Source organism: Macaca thibetana, chromosome 14, assembly GCF_024542745.1.
Source record: "Macaca thibetana thibetana isolate TM-01 chromosome 14, ASM2454274v1, whole genome shotgun sequence".
In the NCBI taxonomy this organism is placed as follows: domain Eukaryota; kingdom Metazoa; phylum Chordata; class Mammalia; order Primates; family Cercopithecidae; genus Macaca; species Macaca thibetana.
The window spans coordinates 47,476,366-47,497,524 of NC_065591.1; the positions used below are offsets into that span (position 1 = coordinate 47,476,366).

General features: G+C 40.6%; 1 protein-coding gene across 8 annotated transcripts in view; it reads left to right on the forward strand.

The window, feature by feature from the left end:
- Positions 1–21,159, forward strand: part of SERGEF (secretion regulating guanine nucleotide exchange factor) — a 235,763-nt gene that overhangs the window by 10,892 nt on the left and 203,712 nt on the right. For all 8 annotated transcript variants that reach the window (XR_007719076.1, XM_050755418.1, XM_050755422.1 and 5 more), the window contains exons 5-8: positions 1,883–1,943; positions 6,463–6,576; positions 9,098–9,160; positions 13,327–13,485. Coding sequence is in view for 7 of the 8 variants with exons in the window: in XM_050755418.1 (XP_050611375.1) it covers positions 1,883–1,943; positions 6,463–6,576; positions 9,098–9,160; positions 13,327–13,485 (397 nt within the window). In the remaining variant the exon portion in view is untranslated. The remainder of the gene's footprint in view (positions 1–1,882; positions 1,944–6,462; positions 6,577–9,097; positions 9,161–13,326; positions 13,486–21,159) is intronic.

Here is a 21,159-nt window from a genome sequence, read left to right on the forward strand (position 1 = left end):
GGAATATAAGGAAGAGGTGGGAGTTCCAGGGTAGAGTAGGTGGGAATGGGGCAATCAGGGTGGTTGTATGTGACACATGGTAAGAACAGCACGGTAGGGAGGTCAGATAGGGTAGTAGAAGATGGACTGAAGGAAGATTACTTAGGAAACTCTTGCTAACAATCCAAATGAGATGATTGTGGCTCAAACTAAAGCAGCAGCAGTTGGGATGGAGAGTAAGAGGGAGGTGAGTGGTGTTAAAGAGACTGAAGTCACATGTAAAACGCTTCAGTTAGTTTTTTGGGGAAAAACAAAAGAAAAATATAAAGGATGATATGTTCGAATTGTATTAACACTAAGATTTGATCTTCCTGAAAGCTAATGTGATTGTGGACTCCATTGACAGAAGTATAGTTTTCAGGAGAAGGAAGGCCAGAGCCCAGTCCTTTCTGCCATTCAGCCTGCATCTGCGATGTCATGTTTTGTTGTGGATTTAGTGCTTAGGCCCTGGGCATAAAGGTATATAAGACTCAGGTCCTGCCCTTGAGAGTCCTAAAGTTTAGAAAGACACTGTGGACCTGTAAATAAACAAATGTGATAAACGTTAATGGGGTTAGAATGATGCTATAGAGTTCCTTTAAAAGAGAAAGATTGAACAATTAGAGCATATTTAGAGAAGTGAAGACCAGGAGGGGAAGGGAATTTGAAACCCAGTGATGGCTGATGAATGGGGAATATTTGCTTAAAGAAAAGATCTTCATTAGTTATCTATTGCCGTGTAACAAATTACTCCGAACCTTAGCAGCTTAAAACAGCAAACATTTATTATGTCACAGTTTCAGAGAGTCAGGAATTTAGGAACAGCTTAGCTGGTCTCTCATGAAGTTGCAGTTGAGATGTTAGCTGGGTCTGCTTGCGATCTCCGTGAACCTGTAAATAAACAAATGTGATAAAGCCCTAATGGTTGCATGTTCCTTGCCATGTGAACCTTTCTATTGGACTTTTCAGACATAGCATCTGGTTTACGCCAGGAGTGATGAGAGACAGAGAGATGCTAAGCAAGAAGCCTTAGTGCCTTTTTTTGCCTAGACTCTGAGTCACTCATTGCTTCTTTATTCTCTTTATTAAAAGCATGTCACTAAGTCCAGCCCACACAAGGGGAGGGATATTAAGCTCCACATCTTGAAGGGAGGAGTAGCAAAGAATTTGAGGACCTATTTTTAAAACCACTACACGATGTCTTAGGGAGGACATGACAACTGTCTTCAAATATTTGGAAAGCATTGTCAGGAGTTGCAGGCAGCTAGATTTGGTTCCACCTAAAGAGATAAATGGAACTGTGCAAAGAGGGAACAGGCATCTGGGGAAATGGCGATCCCTATGTCACTGGGGGTAGGTGTTTGGCAGGAGTTGGATGACCACTTGCTGGGGTGTTGTTGGATGGGGATTGGACTAGATCAGGTTGGGAAACTTTGAACCCTTGGTAAATAAAGTCTTACTGGCACACAGTCATGCTCATTCGTTTATGTATCGTCTAGAGCTGCTTTTATGTTACAATGGCAGAGCTGAGTAGTGTGACAGAAACTATGGCCTGTAAAACATTTACCAACTGTCTCTTTACAGAAAACATTTACTAACTCTTGGACTAGATGACCTTATAAGTGCCTTTCAGCCCTGAGAGTTGTTGTCATATGGTGTTGTGATATGGCATTTTAAAAGATATATTTTTTTCTTTTAGGGATAAATATAGAGGTATTTATGGGTGGAAATGTTGGGGGAGTGGTTGCTTTAAACCAGTCAGACCCATAGTGAGGAGCGTACTGCGTTGTATTTGGGTATAAATTATATACAATTTTGTAGGTGGATGGTTCTGAGATCTAAATCCTTTTCTTTATTTTGACAGCTCCATAAAGAGAAGGTTGTTTGTATTGCTGCTGGACTGAGGCATGCATTAGCTGCTACAGGTGATCATTTTATCTTTATTTTTTATTGTTATTTTTAATATGTTTTAGAGACGGGGTCTCACCTGTTGCCCAGGCTGGAGTGCAGTGGCTCGACCATAGCTCGCTGTAGCGTTGAACTCCTGAGCCCAAGCTGTCTGACTCCCTCAGCCTCCTGAGTAGCTAGAACTATAGGTGCATACCACCATGCCCTGCTAATTTTTAAGATCTTTTTGTAGAGACAGGGTCTTGCTATGTTGCCCAGGCTGGTCTTGAATTTCTGGCCTCAAGCAGTCCTCCCACCTTGGCCTTCCAAAGTACTGGGATTACAAGTGTGAGCCACTGTGCCTAGCCTGCCCCCCTTTTTAAAAAATAGGTCTGTAATAAGAGGAAACTGAACTTTAGGGGACAAACCCTTTAGGGAATATTTCAAAGGGTCCTGCTGCATTGTGTGTCTGATGAAAAGGAGAGAACATAAGGCAGAAGTCATGTGGGAAAGACATTAGCAGGTAGGGAGGAAGGAAATGAAGTTTTCTAGCTCTTTACATTCTAGGTATGGTGCTAGGTGCTATTGATTTGATTACTTTAATCCTCACAACCAGGAAGTGATGCGAGTTGCATTTTACACGTGAAGAAACTGAGGCACAGAGTTAAAGTGCTTGTGTAAGCTTTCACGGGGAGTAAGGTAGAGCTGGGATCAGAGGCTGGGATGGTTTGCATCCTAAGGCCCATATTCTTTGCAGGCAACTGCACTGCCTTCCTAATGGATTTTAATGTTTATTAATTTAAAAGCTTTAAGTGAGCTTGTCTCCTGTACTGTGAGTGGGTGATGGGACTGACAGTCTGTATGTGAGGGGGACAGGGAGGTGGCATGTGGGAGAACGGTGACCCTTTTATCTCTCCCCTTTTCATTTTTTCTGCTCTTACTCCTTTTGAACTGAAGGACAGCACTAATTGGCTGTGGCAGCTGAGGCTCAAGTGCTTCGTGAGTCCAGTTGTGGAGTGGAGGAAGGAGAGAGGAGGTGAGGAAGAGCTCAATGCAGGACTGTGCTGATAGTCCTGAGCTTAGCATTGATTATACTTCAAAAAAAATTCAACTTTTTATTTTGAGATAATTGCAGATGCTCCTGCAGCTGCAAAAATAAAACAGGCCTCGTGTATTGTTTTCCCAGTTTCCCCTAATGGTATCTTGCAAAACTATAGTACAATAACATAATGAGGATATTAACATTGATACAATCAAGACATAGAACAGTTCCATTACCACAGGGATCCTTCCTGTTGCCCTTTTATAGCCATACCCATTTCTACGTGCCTATAACCACTTCTTAGCCCTAGGCTAAGCACTCTTCTGTTCTCCACCTCTATGATACTGTCATTTTGAAAATGTTATATGAATGGTATCATACAGTATATAACCTTTTGAGGTTGGCTTTTTTCACTCACTCAACATAATTCCCTAGACATTCATCCAAGTTGTGTATATCAATAATTCATTCCTTTTCATTGCTGAGTAGTATTTGTTGGTATGGGTGTACCACAGTACTAATCTGCTAGGGCTGCCATAACGAAATACCACAAACTGGGAGGTTTAAAGAACAGACATTTATTTTCTCATCATTCTGGAGGCTAAAAGTCTTAAGATTATTGTGTTGTTAGGATTGGTTTCTTGTGATTTTTTTTTTTTTCCTGGCCTGTAGGTGACCACTTTCTTACTTGGTTCTTGCACGGCATTTTTTGGTGTGCCTGTGGAGAGCGAGAGATCTCTGATGTCTCTTCCTCTTCTTGTAAGGACACCAGTCCTATTAGATTAAGGCCCTACACACGTGACCCCCTGAAACTTTTATTGCATTCCATAGCTCCTATCTGCAAATCTAGTTACACTGGGCATTAGGGTTTCAACATCTGAATTTTAGGGGGATACAGTTCTTCCCATGCCTATATATATATACACACACACACAAATATATTTACACACACCACACACACGCACACATGCATATATATATATATATGTATTTTTAAGATGGGGTCCCCCTGTCTTGTCCAGGCTGGGGTGCAGTGGTGTGTTCATGGTTCACTGCGACCTCAAATTTCTGGACTCAAGCAGTCCTCTTGGTTCAGCCTTCCAAGTAGCTGGGACTACAGATGTGTGCCACCACACTCCGCTAATTTTTACATTTTTATTCTTGTAGAGATGGGTCTTGGTATGTTGCCCAGGCTCGTCTTGAACTCCCAGCCTCTGACAATCTTCCTGCCTTCTCCTCCCAAAGTGTTGGGATTACAGTGTGAGCCTCTGTGCCCAGCCTGAATGAGGTCTACATATTGTAATTAGTTGATATGTATCACAAGTCTTTCTTTTTTTAAAAAATTGTTTTTTTCTTAATTTTTTATAATGGTAAAATATACATAGTATATAGTTTATTATCTTAATCATTTTTAAGTATATTAAGTACATTCATATCATTATGCAATCATCACCACCATCCATTTCCAGAATTCTTTTCATCTTGCAAAATTGAAACTCTATACCCATTAAACAATAACTCCCCACTCCCCATTCCAATGGCCTGTGGCAATCACTATTCTACTTTCTGTCTCTGTAGTTCTGACTACTGTAAGTCCCTCATCTAAGTGGAATCATACAGTATTTGTCTTTTTTGTGACTGGCGTATTTCACTTAGCATGATGTCCTCAGGGTTCATCCATGGAGTAGGATATATCAGCATTTAGGTCCTTTTTAAAGTGGATAATATTCCATTGTATGGATATATCACATTTTGTTTACCATTGATCTGTCAATGGACATTTGAGTTGCTTCCATGTTTTAGCTATTGTGAATAATGCTGATATGAACATGGGTGTACAAATATCTCTTCAAGATCCTCCTTTCAATTCTTTTGGATATATACCCAGAAGTAAAATTATCAGTTCATATGGTAATTCTATTTTTAATTTTCTGAGGAACTACCATGCTATTTTCCACAGAAGTTGTACCATTTTGTTTCCACCAGGAGTGCACGAGGTTCCAATTTTTCCAAAAACTCACCAACACTTGTTATTTTCTGTTTTTTTAAAATCGTAGCATCAAAATATGTGTGAGGTGATATCTCTTTTCATTTTCCTAATGGTTAGCAATGTTGAGCATCTTTTCATGTTTTTACTGGACATTTGTGTATCTTCTTGGAGAAATGTCTGTTCAAATCCTTTGCATTGCGCCCTCCTTCCCCGCTTTTTTTTTGAGACAGTGTCTTACTCTGTTGCCCAGGATAGAGTGCAGTGGCGTGATCTTGGCTCACTGCAGCCTCCACCTCCCAGGCGCAAGTGATCTTCCCACCTTAGCCTTCCAGGCAGCTGGGACTGCAGGTGTTCGCCACCATGCTTGGCTAATTTTTAAATTTTTTTGTAGAAATAAGGTCTCACTATATTGCCCAGGCTCTTCTCAAACTCCTGGGCTCAAGCAGTCCTCCCATTTCAGCCTCCCAAAGTCCTGGGATTACATCTTTGCCCATTTTTTAATTGAGTTGTTTCTTTTGGTTGTTGAGTTTTAGGAGTTCTTTATATATTCTGGATATTAATCTCCTGTCAGCTATTTGAAGTCTCTTATAATCTGTAAAGTTTTTCCTCTTTTTTTTTCCTCTTATAGTCAATTTGTTGAAGAGATCATAAGTTTTTGTTTCAGCACTGTGCTTTGCTCACATTGTGCTCAGTGGTCATAGCTTTTTTTTCACAAAACAGCCTTGTCTGTTTACAGCCTAAAAAAGGACTGCTGTTTATAGGATACTCCCAAAGGAGCAGAACTTTAATGTTGCTGTTGGGTGATGGATCCTAGTTGCACACACCTGTCTGTAGACCAAATATCTAGAATTTCATCTTTGCCTTTGTATGAGGTTCAGAACATAGGTACATTAATTAGATTCAGTGGGCATGAAAGTAAAAGGCCATTCCACTGAAATCATGGCTATTAAGAAGCTATCTTGCAGTCATAAGTATGTATTTACTTGGCAATTAGGAATCTTTGAATTCGTCTTGGTGTCGTGGAAAGGGCACTACATTAGGTGTTAGAAGAACTGAGTCCTGGCATTTTCTCTGCTGTTAGCTTCCTGCGTGGGGAGACAGATCACATCCTTTCTTCAGGGCCTCAGTTTTCTCATCTACTAAATGTGAGGAATGGACTTGATGATCTTCAAGGTTCTTTGCTGCTTTGTCTCAGGTCTGAGTTGTCTTTTCAGGTTAATCATGAATAAAGTGTCATTCCACTGATTTGACTCTGGAGGAGTGTCCCGGAACTTTTTATAGGAAGTTGTGTGGTATTGGAATTTACTTTGATGGTCTTAGTCTGCCCTGAAGACTGAATTTGTGATTGGCTTGGTGGTAATCCCTGGACCAGTTGCAGGACCTCTTGAAGCAATTGAGCTTCTCCATAACACCCATATTAATTGAGAAAGAATTGGGAATTTCTCATAGCAGTGAGGTTCAAAGAGCAATCTAGTCTTATCCTGATGTGCATCTTCTCTGCTTTCTCTTCCATTCTGTTGGGAAGCGAGTGGCATCGTGTTCCAGTGGGGGACTGGTTTGGCATCATGTGGACGACGGTTGTGCCCTGGGCAGACTCTTCCATTGTTTTTCACAGCAAAGGAACCAAGCAGAGTGACAGGTAAGATGCTTCTTTCTTTAGTCCTGTATTTGTTCTTTGTCAGGAAGTAGAGACATAAACATGCAGAAAAGGATTAAATGGATTTTTGATTTTGTTATTTCTTGATCTCTCTAACTTTCTCTATTAGTTGGTCTGTTAGTCTTGCTGGCAGTTTTTGTCAGCCCAGTAGAAGCAACTCTCTTTGCTGCCAGAGTTTGGAACCCATTGAGGCATAGATGCAAGTCAGGTAGGTGGAGATTGAAATGGTAACTCTAGGACTGTTAAAAGCTAGATTGGAAGACATGATTAGGGGTTTGAAGACAATGTATAGTCATAGTGAGCCTCTACTTCTGAATCTCAGATTGAATTTACCCACCCAGCACTGTGGTAGCTGTATAGAGTTGGCCCTGCTAAACTTAATGCCTGACCAAGAGGACATGAGGACGTACCCTCTCTGCAGGCAGGCACACCCCAAAGAGGGAGCCCAGGAGGACCGTGCCTTGCGTGGCCAGTTCCTTCTCCCAAAAAGGAAGCAGGAGTGAGTGAGGATGTAGACAGAGGGGCCAGGAGTGTTCCCACAGGGAAGTCTTTCTATGCGAAAATACGAGGGGTAAGTAACGTGTTCTGCCCGTAGGTCTGTTGGTCATTTGGTCTGTATTTTCTCCTTCCTTTTCTTCCCCCTCCCCTTCTTCCCCTGTCTCTATCTCTCGTTCTTTCTCTCTGCTCTCCTTGTGGGCCTTTCTCCCTCTGTGTACTGTACCATGTCTCCATTTCCTCCTCTTCTCCCTTTTCTGTTTTCTCACTCTTTTACTTTGTGACCCAGTTTACCGAGGCTTGGCTGTAGGAAAAACTTGCATAGTAGACTTGTAGCTGCTTTTCCTGTTGCCTGGAACAAATCAGGGATTTTTGAGGGTGGTGGGAAGGGGTGGGGGAAAAATACGGAAGGATGGGTTGCAGTGGGAGTGATGTAATTGGGTGTTGAGATCATTCTGATTTTTCTAAGTCCTGGAGGTGTTCTCTTTCAGCTGGAGGTGGACTTAGCTTCCCTGAAACCCATGGGTTGAGCTGGGGAGGGTACTCTTAGAAAGGAGAAGGAGCATTGGATGTGGGACAGGTAGTTCACTTCACATGACATTAGAAACATGTATAATGTAAACTTAGACTTCTCAAACATTTTTGTTTTTTTTCATCAAGGTATTCACTTCTCCCCAGGCATATCCTGCCTTCTCATTTCTCTGTGTTTACGGGCAAACTGTTACTTCTGGCTGAAAAGCTTTTCCTTTGTGTTCCCTCTGGGAAAAATTCTAAGAATTTTTCTAGGCCTAGGTCAGATACACCTTTCTCAGTAAAGACCTTTTCTTTTCTAGCATTCACTGCAGTAGCTTCACATGCATGGATAGCACAATATATTGTATTATTATGAATTGTCTGTATGTTTTCTCATATGCTAAAGATTATGAACTTTTAAAGGATGGAAACTGTGTGTCATTTTGCTCTATATTTTAGCACAGGACCTGTTATTAGTGGGAAAAAATGTTTTTTATTTCATTTCATTTAAACAACCTGTTTGGCATCTGTTTGGGTGGGGCACAGCTTAGATTCAGAGTTGGTTTGGGGGAATTCTCTGATGAGACATTAGAATGGATCATCAACTTCCAGTCCTCAAAGTCTTTCACTTTTCATCCTCCCGTACTCACCTCATTGCCAAAGGTTCTGGGGCTGTAACCCTGGCTGTCCCCTCTTCACCTGGCCACTAGGGGCCCAGTACTTTCTCTCTGGTGAACGTGGGTGAAAACATCTGCTTTGTCCTGTTATCATTCCAGAGGACACTTGAAGGTGTGAGGGCCATTTTATTACAACAGTTATTAATGAAAAAGAAGTGTCAGAAAAAAAAGTTACAGAATAAGTCTGCATCGATCTGCATGCTAGACTGCATGTCATCACAGGCTAGCTCCGCTTTTAGCAGTGTCATTAAGGAAGGAAAAATGCTGAATTTGGAGAAAGAAGCCCAGTTCAGAATCTGATTCTGACTGTGTGTTCTTAGGAGGCTTGGGGTTATTTAAGTGCCTGCATATGATGGCAGCTGAATGTATGAGATGTCATTGCTTCTAGACCCACTCAACCTCTGAAGTTAGGAAATACACACACACACACACACACACACATTTTTACGTATACACACCTATGTCTATTTATCTGTCTCTACTAGAAATCATGAGTTTACACTGATTTTTCCAATTACTATCTAATATTACATGGTTGATTCTAGCTTTTCCCCTTTTCATATCTGTACCTTTCCTCCGCTCTTTGATAGTGATGAATCTGGCTCCTTTATCCTGAATATATTTACTTGATTGTTCAATCTCCTGGTGTGTTACCAGGCTCCCTACAATGCCAGCCATCTTCTTGGCCAGTGCTGCTGACTCAGGCCTGCCTGCACTGGCTGAGTGTCTCCCACGCCCATGGTGCTGACTGAGTGTCCCCTCTCTGCCCAGTTGTTTCTGTTATAAATGTAATTCAGAAGAAAATTTTTCTTTTGTAGGTCTAGAGAATTCTAAAGCAATGTGTGTTCTTGCTGGCTCAGACCACTCAGCTTCATTAACAGGTAGGTACCGGCTCTTTCACGGTTTAACATGCCATCCAGGATTCTCTGTGTGACTGCCTGAAGTGGTGATATTGAAATACAGAGGGAATGTCATAGACTTTGGAGCTAGAATTCTGATGCTATCACTGGTATGCTCTTAGGCAAATTACTTTTCCTTTCTGAGACCATCTTCTTGTCTATAAATGACTTTGTGGGTAGTTATGAGAATTAAATATAATACATATAAATCATGAATAGCAAACATAGGCTCACTTCCATTTCGTCTGAGTTTGCTTCCTTAACTACACAATAAAGATAATAATGTCTTCCTCTCAGGGTAATGGTGGTTGTCAAATCATATAATCAACAGTAAATTTATATATAGCATATATGGATAACACAGTGTATTATATAATTATTAATTCTTTGTAGTTTTCTCATATACCTACGATTAGGAGGGCAGAAGCTGCTGTCTTATCCATCTAATCTGTTTTGGTGTGTATTACAACTGTCTAAGCTTTCTACCTGTGTATACTAAAGTAACCTGTTTTATCCATCTGTATCTTTCTAATCCATTTATCCATCTGTATCTTTCTAATCCATTTATCAATCTCCATTTGTCTATCTATCTACTCTGTTTATCTGTTTTATTTATCTTTAATCTTTGTATCTTAATATCTAATCTATATATCTATATATCTAACTCTAGATATATAGTTTTGTGAATATTTTATATTGTTATATATTTCTCTAATTTATCTACTTCATCTCTTTGATCTATCTGTTTTTCTATCTTAACTGTTTTTTTATTCTACACTATATCTCTCTCTTTGGCTGCGCATTCATCCTTCCATTTGAAACACCGAGCCAATACAGTATAAACTGTCTAGTGACTTTTCCTTCCAAGGCAATACAGCATTTTCTTGAAAGTGACAGTAATCCCTTTTCTTTGGCCCACATTGCCCTGACCCCTGCTGGTAGACTGGAGACTATACATCTGAGAGATTTATAATATTTTGTTTGGTAAGACCTCTCACAGAGTTGAATGTATTCTATTTTTTAAGCAAAGAGGAGGGACTTCCATACTTAGTGTTTTATGTAGAAATTCAGGTGTGTCCATAATATATGTAAATTAATGGTGGTATGCATTCTTCGACATCAAATTTGCAATGCAGCCCAGCTGAGAAGTTATTTCAAGAGCACAGGAGCCCTAATATGAGAGTTTAAATGCTTTGCAAATTCTGAGCTGCAGATAATTTGTTATTTAATGAATTTAAAACAAACATCTAATAAAAAAGCACCTGCTTTTAACTTATGTCTCACATCAGGTAGATTTATATATTAATATTTGTTAAAAGTGTTGAGTTGAAATGAATGCCACCTATAAGGGACTCCACTGGGTATCTAGTTCCTTCCTTCCTTTTACAGAGGAAGGACTGGAGACCCTAGGGTGAGAAGGGATGTGTTTGTGCCCCACAGTCAATGAGGGATGGAGAAGGCATTCTTTTCTGAGAATAAAAGTAGACTATGAGGTGTTTCTGTTTTGTTCTGATTAATCTGAAATGACTGATGGTATGTAAACCTAGAGCTTGTCTAATTGTTTGTCAACATCAACTTTTTAAAAATTCTTGTTGGTAGTAAATTTAGTATTTCATATGTAGGGCACATTTATTATGGTGTTATTTATATAGAAATGTTGAATATTTTTATTAAGATGTAATTTATATATAATAAATTAAATTTCTTTTAAAGTATACGATTAAAGAATTTACATTTCATTTAAAGTATACAATTTAGTAATTTTTAGTATATTCACAAAGTGAAATGATTTTTGATATTTTGAAAATGAGCTAAAGATTGTGGAGATTAAAGCCCTGCTGGGTACTGTGGTTTACACCTGTAATCCCAGCACTTTGGAGGCTGAGGCAGGTGGAATACTTGAGGTCAGGAGTTCAAGACCAGCCTGGCCAACATGGTGAAACCCCATCTCTACTAAAAAATTCAAAATTAGCTGGGCATGGCGGCATGTGCCTGTAATCCCAGCTACTTGGGAGGCTAAGACAGGAGAATCGCGTGAACCCAGGTGACAGAGGTTGCAGTGAGCCAAGATCGCACCACTGTACTCCAGCCTGGGTGACAGAGCAAGACTCCGTGTCAAAAATTTAAAAAAAAAAGATTAATAGCCCTCTCTTTCTTCATGTGGTTCAAGCTGTTACACATTGAATTTTGTTCAATGCTCTTTAGACATTTTCTCTGGAGGGGTTGTAGATTATATAACTATTTGGCATTGCAGCATAATTTAATTTTACCTGCTGAGGCAACAGCATAATGATCCTCATCTGGAAGACAGTTTGACTTTCAAAAAGATGGTTTAGAGCTACTAAGATAAGTGAAGTTGTTTACACAGGCTTCATCATCAGTGTCTTCTTTGTAGCTCACCAGTCCACTTAATGGATTGATACTTTGCCGAGGGGGCTTCTTTGCTATCTTGTAAGAGGTCTTCATACTTTGCATACCCTGAGGAAGTCCAGGAGGTTGACCTCTCTCTGGGAATGTAATACACCAGATTCACTTCACAGAACTGCAGAATGTCAGTGTTGCAGGGTCACCTGAGTGACAAAAAGGTTTCAGTGATTTACACTCCCTCATCTTAGAGTTGAGAAGACAGACCTAGAATGTGAAGTGATGTGCCCAGTGTCAAACAGTGATCGGGTAGCAGATGGAACTTGAACTGGAGACTTCTGAACCTTAGTCTAATGCCCTTTAATGATACTGTTTGACTTTCCATCAGTTTTTTGGACTATACTAGACTGCCCTAGGGCAAGCAATACTATAAAGTTTTATTGGGAAGCTACAAAATGCAGTGAAAGCAGAAGACCTGACTTCTAGTCCCTATTGACTCCTTATTAGCCATGTGATCCCTGAAAAGTAATTTAATATCTTCCAGCCTTGATTAATTTATGTTCTAGAACAGTGCTAATAGAAATATAATATGAGCCACAATTTCAAAAAATAAAAAGAAACAGGTGGGATTAATTTTAATAATATATCTACTTAACCCAGTATATCCAAAATATTATTTCAACATGTAACCCATATGAAATTATAATGAGCCCCACTCTGTTTGCACTAAGTCTTTGCAGTCCATTGTGTGAGACAGTAGCATTTCACTTATAATGTATCTCAGTTTGGACTAGCAACATCTAAACTGTTTGATAGCCATATGTAGGTGGTGAACTACTGTATTGGATAGTACAGTTGTAGATCCTTGGATTATAAGGGTTGGAAAAGCTGAGGAGTCACAAACTGACAAGCCGTAGGCTAAATTATAGCCCATGGCCTCATTTTGTATGGCTTTCGTTTACAAAATATTTTTGAATGTGAATGCCTTTTAGACAGGCACGTACTCCCTGGCTTGCCACAGTCACCCACCAGTTATTCTTGTTACTAGTGTCATATTGTCTGCCCTTCTACACCAACAGCCTTCCCTTCCAATTTTCAGCTGGTGAAACTAAGTCTTAGAGAGGAAGTGATTTGTCCAAGGTCAATAGCTAGTTAGCAGATCCAGGAATAGAAACTAGAGTCACTTGACTCTGAATTTGCTCTCTTTCTGTTAAATCACAATGTCAGTCAGTCACTTTCCTGCTTGTATCACAGGATGATTGTGAGGTTAAAACAAGCTGAAGTGCTATCCAAATGCAATTCTATAGCATTATATTTTCTGCTGGACAGGGCATGCGGTGAAATAATCTTATGTTTAAAAAATTTAAGCTTAAATAATGTATCTTTTAACCTGTTATTTTGAAAGTTAAAGCATTTTTTTCATACAAAAGGTAGTATAGGCATATATTTTAAAAACGTAGAAAATAGAGAAACATGTCTCATGCACGTGGTAGATGTTGAATAAATATTTGTTGAATGAAAAAATGAAGAGAAAAACCACACATTTTTTTTTCTTAAACTACTAAGAACATTTGGCCTTGTTTTTTATGTGTAGAATTTTAAAAAATCTTGTGATATGTTATTATGCTGTACACAAATTTTGTATCCTGCTTGGCTCCACTCAATGTTGTAATGTAAGTATAAAATGACTTCTTTTAACCACTTATTTTTTAGACTTCTGTTATTTTCCATCATTTTGGACTAATGTTCCCTCACTTCTTTTGTTCCCCTTCTGTTTGTTTAAGATGCAGGAGAGGTCTATGTTTGGGGAAGCAACAAGCATGGGCAACTGGCTACTGAGGCTGCTTTCCTTCCTGTGCCCCAGAAAATAGAAGCACATTGTTTCCAGAATGAAAAGGTCACTGCCGTCTGGAGTGGGTGGACGCACCTGGTTGCTCAGACAGGTGAGACAGTAGCAGAGAACTTACGGTTGGTGAGAGCAGCTGGGGGACAGCTGTCTAAGCAGCTATGAGTGCTTGGGGTTAAGGCTTTTTATTGATGAAAGCTTAAGGATCAGCGACGGGGATACTGGGGTCTAGTTCTGCCATCAGCCAGATATGTGGCTTTTCTTCTCAGGGTCACAGGTTTGTACCCAAAAAGATAAGCCTGGGTTAAGTTAACTCCTTCCGGTCCTAAGAGCCCATGAGGTTTTGAGAAGGGATCCATTGCAGCAAGCGTCACCCAGAAATTTGCCCAGCTTGTTGGGAAGTCCCTACTTTGTCATAGCTATTTGCATTTCTAAGTCTACATTAAAAGCATCGGAAAATGTTAAGTGAAAGATAAATATCTCAAGATTCAAGTAGGAGCACTATTTTGATTCGTAGCTGGCATGGTATTCTGATTTAAACTTTTGTGTTGACCGTAATAAACTATGTGTATTGGTTCAGACATCTCATAGATTCCCTCAAATGTTCTCACATCGTGCCATACAGCTTTTGGCATCTTCATCTTTTCCTGAATCTTCATTTGTTTCTCATCTTTCCCTTAGGGCGGTTCTGCTTTCCTGGCCTTCATATTCTTGCCCCTGCCTGTTGATTTTCACAGAGTTCCCCAGCCAATTTGCAGTTCCCAAGATCTGTTATCATGTCAAAGTATTCTGAGCTTCAGGGGTTCTCAGGAGTCCCCTTACCTACTCCTGTCCTGCTTGCTAGCTACACGTACATCTCTAGACTCCCAAATACCTAGTGATTCTTATTTTCAGGAATTTCTGGCTTTTGCAGGTTTTCAGGTCAGCTTCAGCTATCCTTGGTAAGTCACACATACTACACATTTCTATACACAAATGTAGACTTATGAGCAGTCATATCTATGATGCTTTTAATTGGTCTTTTAAAACATTTCATGATCATTTTGAAACAGTGGCCTGAATAACAAAGATGTATAATGGCTTTCCATATTACTACTTTGGAGGATGCTCTAAGGAAAGTGTGTCATTCATTAGGAGGACGGTCATCACTTTTCTCAAAGAGATTCAGATTGCTTGAAGATTGGGCTTATCTACAGAAGCTTTTCCTAAAGAGACTCACTGAGCATGGTAGCTGGGTTTTGTGTGTGTAATTGTTGGTATCTCTCTTTTGTTTCAGATAATAAGCTCTGTGAAGGAAGCCACCAGATTAGTCTTGCTCACTTCTGTGTCTCCACTGCCTATCAGAGAATGTACTCATTTTCCTGCATCAAACTCTTTATAGTTAAAAGAGACTTCACATACACAAATGCATATAAGGCAGGGTAGATAGCTAGGATTTCTGACCTCTTTCCTGGGACTTAGATGTTCATGAACAGAAAGCTTGTTTGTCTTTTTGGATTCTGGTGTCCAACCAAGTAGGTTAATGTTTATTAGGCACCTATTGAGCAATGTGTTAAGCCTTGGGGAAATGGAGGAGAAAAGACATAGGCCATATCTTCCCACTAGAATGTATGTAGATAGGTATAAGTCTGAGAATATAGAGATGGAAAACTTTATCATCCATCCATCATACAAATGGTGAGGGTCTTTTTATGTACTGTGCCTTGTACTAGATGTAAATCTTGGCGTTAACGAGTCCACTGTCCATTAGGGGTGATAGACCTATGATAAAATTTTACTATATTCCAGTATGAGATGTGCAACAGTAGAGCTAAGTACAAAGTGCAAAGGTCGCTTAGAAATTAGCAGTCGTCTTGAGTGATTGGGTGTTCATAGGTAGGCATTTCATGGTTAGTCAGTCTTCCAAGAATTGCAGTACATTAAAATACACTTACTACCAAATGGTGGTGAATTTGGTTGAGTCTGTCAGTAAACCCTTTAACTAGTTAGGTAGTTGACTAATGAAAGACATAAAGATGTTGCTTCTTTGATTTTAGCTTTGAAGCATTATAACTGAGGTGATTCCCGCATCTGGGCCAGCAGCCCAGCCCTTGGGGTGGGAGGTTGGAACCCATGTCTCTGACACTGAGTCACCCCAGCTCCTCTGGAGCTCAGCTTCAGGTTCCTGCCTCCTTTCAAGAGCATGAGTTTTTGGTAACGTTTCAGCTATTTAATTAGCTTGTTAATTCGGATTGCTTGTTTTTGTACATTGCCACTTACTCCTTTATCCTAAGTCCAGAATGGTTAAACCTGGGAGGTTTGAATGTCCTGGTTTTTGTACTGAATTTTGGGTAAATGGGAGTTTCCTGTTGTTTGATTCACCAATTTTGTGTTCCTTCCACAGCAGTGGAGGCCTGTGCTCTGGCCCAGTGTCATTGAGAAGAAACACCCAGGGCTTCTATTTAATCAGACTCAGCGCTCACATTAATGGGAATAAGATTTCCTCACAGGGTCAGGAGCAGCTCATTAGTGGAACAAGGAATTATTTGACTCTAGTTGTTTTCACAAGCTCCAGTGGTGAATTGTTCCTGGAACGAACTTGCAGGCCACATCAGCACAGAGGCTGCTCTCAGTCTCATTCTGGGAGGCATTAGTTGTGTGATATTGATTAAAAAAGAGTTTATGCACAGACACTATTGGCGTCTAATGGGTAGAGGCCAGGGATGCTGCTAAACATCCTATAATGCAAGGACAGCCCCCTATAACAAAGAATTATCTAGCCCCAAATGTTAATAGTGTCAAGATTGAGAAACACTGCTCAATACTGGACATCCCCAGTGGTAGGTGCTTAGCTAGGGCAGTTCACACGGTATCAGAATAACTTTATAGATTGTCTGTATGGGAATCTGTGATGTGTTCTCTGCCCTCCCCTCTCAGGAGTCTGTCTGATGCCTGCCTGCAGTGTTTGTGATGGAAAAATACTTTTCTGTTAGTCAGAGGCACTTGGAAAGAGTCCAAGAGAACCTGTTCTAATCTGGGAGAGTTGGCAAGGGTACCTGTGTCTCAGGCTCATGGTGCTGCATTCTAGAAATCTTTCCCAAGCTGCTTAATGTTGCTGATCATTGTTCTCAGGAACTTCATGGGACTCCTGGGTGACTTTATTCAGGCTCAGTGACCTGCAGGTGTCTCATCTGAGATTCATGGTTACCTGGCTGGAGGTGCTTCTAGTGAGAGTTGGATGGCAGATCTGGGTGCCTTCCTAGTTTGTTGACCTTGATTAAGTCACTTTACCTGTCTAGGCCTCAGTTTCCTCAACTCTGAAGTTTGATATTAAAACCTGCCTGCATTCTACATAGGGCTGCTGTGATGTTCAAATGAACGAGTCTGTGAAAGATCCCAACTATTGTAAAATGCATACATAAGTGATGGCTGCCTGGGATATGTAAGTAAATTAAAGACTTAGTAGTGGCTTTTAGAAAGACTTCTATTTCCACAGGGTTAATGTGACCTTGAGACTACTAGCCTGAAACTCATGAGCTGGCCAGGGATGCCATACTCTTTCTCACACCTCCATGTGAAGAGACCACCAAACAGGCTTTGTGTGAGCAACAAGGCTGTTTATTTCACCTGGATGCAGGTGGGCTGAGTCCGAAAAGAGTTAGTGAAGGGAGATAGGGGTGGGGCCATTTTATAGGATTTGGGTAGGTAGTAGAAAATTAGTCAAAGGGGGTTATTCTTTGGCAGGCAGGGGTGGAGGTCACAAGGTGCTCAGTGGGGGAACTTTTGAGGCAGGATGAGCCAGGAGAAGGAATTTCACCAGGTAATATCATCAGTTAAGGCAGGAACAGGCCATTTTCACTTCTTTTGTGATTCTTCAGTTACTTCAGGCCATCTGGATGTATACGTGCAGGTAACGGGATATGATGGCTTAGCTTGGGCTCAGAGGCCTGAGATACTCATTATCAAACTCTGGCAGCAAAGTTTCCTAAAGTCTTTTACTTGCATGCAGTAGGCAAGTGGCTCTTTCATATTATCAACAACCTGGAAGATTTTTGTGGCCTAATTTGTAATATTACCTATTAAAATTCATGGTACTCATCCCAATTTGTAATTGTATACATCTCTTTGTATTCTTATTTGTTTAATGTCTAGACTGTAAATTACACGAGAGCAGTGTCTGTTTTGTTCATGGCCATATCCCCAGCATCTGGCACAGGCCTGATACATAACAGATGGTCAGTAACTAAGTGCTGAATGAATAAGTAAATGGCAAGGTAGAGAAAAACCTGGGCTTTGAAGTCAGCTAGATGGAGGCTTGAATCTTAGCTCTCTTAACCTACTGATTGTGTGACTGTGGGCAGCTCCACCTCTCTCTGTCTCCATTGTCACCACCCTGGTTCAGCCCACTGTCACCTCTTAACTGAATCCGGCAGTAGCCTTTAACTGGTGTCCTGGTCTTCCCATATTTACTCCTTGATATAGTTTGGATGTGTGTCCCCACTCAAATCTCATGTTGAAATGTAATCCCCAGTGTTGGGGGTGGGGCCTGATGGGAGGTGATTGGGTCACGGGGGTACATTTCTCAAGAATGGTTTAGTACCATTCTTCTTGGTACTGTTCTTGCCATTGTGAGTGAGTTCTCATGAGATCTGGTTGTTTAAAAGTGTGTACCATTTCCCCCCTTGCTGTCTTTCTCCTGCTCTTGTCAGATGACGTCCAAGCTCCCGCTTCCTCTTCCACCATGATTGTACACTTCCAGAGGCCTCCCCAGAAGCTGATGCTTGAGCTTTGCTTCCTGTATAGCCTGCAGAACTGTAAGCCAATTAAACCTCTTCTCTTTATCAATTACCCAGTCTTAAGTATTCTTTATAGGAATGTGAGAATGGACTAATACCCTCCCTCTCCCCTCCAACCCATTCTTCATACCCCAGTTGAAAGATCTCTTCAAAGCCATTGCGTCACATTCAGATGGCTTCCCCTTGCTCCTAAGATAAAAATATAATCCTTAGTGGCCCTACAGGTCCTGTGTGATCTGCTCTCTGCTGACCTTTCCAGTCCCATTTCTCACCATGCTAGTTCTTGATCCCTATCCAGTCTGCACTCTGGCCTTTGCTTGGTTCCTTGAAAGCATCATTCATTTCCCACCATAGTGCCTTTGCACCTGATATTCCCTCTATTTGGCCACTTATCTGTGCACCTCTTCTTCAGTTTGACTTAGCAAATTCCTTTTTTTTTAAATCTTAATCCTTAACTTAGGTATCTGGGAGAACTTCTCTTGACATTGCTGACTAAGTCACTTCTCCTTTTTTTTCTGTTCTCATAGCACCATAAACCTCTCTTTTGTGCTATTTTTTGGTAGCATTCTTTGACTAATTTCCTTTCCCACTAGACTGTAAGCTCTGTGAGGGTAGAAGCCATCCTTGCTTTTGCCTACTTAAGACATGTTAGACAAATGAAAAAACCTGATTTCTTTGAACTTATTTCCTTATTAGGAAAATGGGGAAATAACTGCTGACCTGATATGAGGATTGAAAGAGATGATGTATTAAAGCATCCAGCACAGGACTGGCTCTTATGTCTTTTTAAGACACATTAGCTCCCACTACTCTTTTGGAAACTCATGAGCTCTCTGGAGATCACATGCTCCATTTCTTCTCTTTATGTCAGAGGTCTCTGTGGGGCTGGATGTGAATGTCTCTGGATAGGTAACAAGTTGATCAGAACACTCCTGAAGAGTACAGAAAGATCAGTGCTTACAAATGCTAAGTGCTGGTTGCTGGTGGTATATTAGAATTTCAAGGGGAATGATTTATACAAGATCTAAACCTTTATGTGGAGTTGGTCAGAATGTCTAGAATCCAGTTGCTTTTGGGATGCTGGAAGCTTTCCCTGGATCCTGCAGTATCCCAAAGTAGCCTTGTGGTCTTACAAGGGATATGGATTGAAAAAGTGAGAACAAATACAGAGAGTTCTTTGACATTCTTTACTTTCTTCAGTGTCACCTTAAAAAGCCCATGAGTCTTAGAAGTTTTAGAGAATCAATGATGAAAGAAGCAACTTCCTCGCTTTGCAAATGAAAAAAACTGAAACCAAGAGGAGAGAAAGTGACTTTATGGCAACTTTAAGCTAGAAATCCAGTTCTACTTTCCAGTGAAATTTTCCCCCTTCCATTTGATTCATGGTTATGTCCTTTTGATTGAGATTTTTTTATTCTTTTGTTTTCCTAAAGAGGGGAATTGTATGGTACGTATGAAAGGGACTAGCTGTTAGCTACTCTTTCAAGTGTCACAGCCCAAGAAATTATTTTATTGCATTTGATGTCTAAGCATTAGTGAAATTCAAGCCCGGCCATTGATTCACACTAAACTGAGTTTATAAATATACCTAATGCTGATTTTTCTGTTTTGGGGCCAAGATCCTTTTCAGAATAGGGTGACAGTATACATTACTCCATCTTCTTTGGGACCATACATCATGAAACTTCAACCAAGCTCAGGGAGATTCTGACCTCATGGGCTCTATTTAAAGCAGGTGCTTTGGAATTAATGATGCTTGTTCTTTAGAACTTTGAAAACCCAATGGGTGAAAGTCAAGCTGAGCCCAAAGGCTTATTTTGAAATGGATACTTTTTGAGTCTTATTAAAGTCATGAGTTTTTATCCTAGAATACTTAGAATGTCAGTAATGGATAGAAACTTACAGATCATCTGGCCTTAATTCCTCAGTTTAGAGATGTGAAAACTGAGGACTAAATAGGGGAGACACAGTGAGTGAGTCAAGGAACTAGGACCAGAACTCAATCAAGTCTCATGACTCTCAGTACAGTGTTCTTTCTGCCTTGTTACATTCTTTCCAGAGATGATGAGGAAGTGTGGACCACTTAACTAGTCAAATCCAGGGACCTGAACCAGGAAGATAGTTCCTTCTGTGTCAGATGTTCTGCTTTGGCCAGGCATGGTGTCTCACATCTGTAATTCCAACACTTTGGGAGGCTGAGGCAGGTGGATTTCTTGAGCCCAGGAGTTTGAGATCAGCCTGGGCAATATGGCAAAACTCCATCTCTACAAAAAAATATATAAAAATATTATCTAGGTGTGGTGGTGCGTGCCTGTGGTCCCAGCTACTTGGGAGGCTGGGGCAGGAGTATGGCTTGAGGCCAGGAGGTGGAGGTTGCAGTAAGCCAAGATTGCACCACTGCAGTCCAGCCTGGGTTGACAGAGTGAGACCCTGTCTCACAGAGAAAAAAAAAGTTCTGCTTCAAGAAAACACTTATTCTTACCTGAAGAGTGCAGCCATAGATTCCTTTAAGGATATATGTGTGGAGTAGAAACTGGGAAATGGTGCCTGAGAAGCGAGGGTCAGGAGGCCATTCTGGGATTCACAGAAGCAGCTGCATGAGAATGCAGCAGCAATCATAACTCTCATGGACCACCTTTATCACTATCAAGTACTTTCACATCCGTGTTCTCATATGAAGTTGGCAAGATGAGTAGTAGTATCCTTACTTCACAGAAGAGTCCCTAATTGGTTAATGGCATTGCTCTGTTTCACGTAGATGGACAGAGCTAAAACTTGAATCCCATCTTTTGTCCCCAAGCCTGCTATTCTAATTCCAGATCTTGTGTTTCTCAGAGAGCTCTAACTCATCAGCGAAACTTCTTTTACTGTTCAAAGAAGCATCTTTCTCCAACTATTGCCAGTGATACTACATTTCAGCAAGCAATTGGAAGGAAATTCGTAGGTATCTTTAGTCCGTTAGCAGATATTTGTGAAATGCTTCTCTATATGTATAT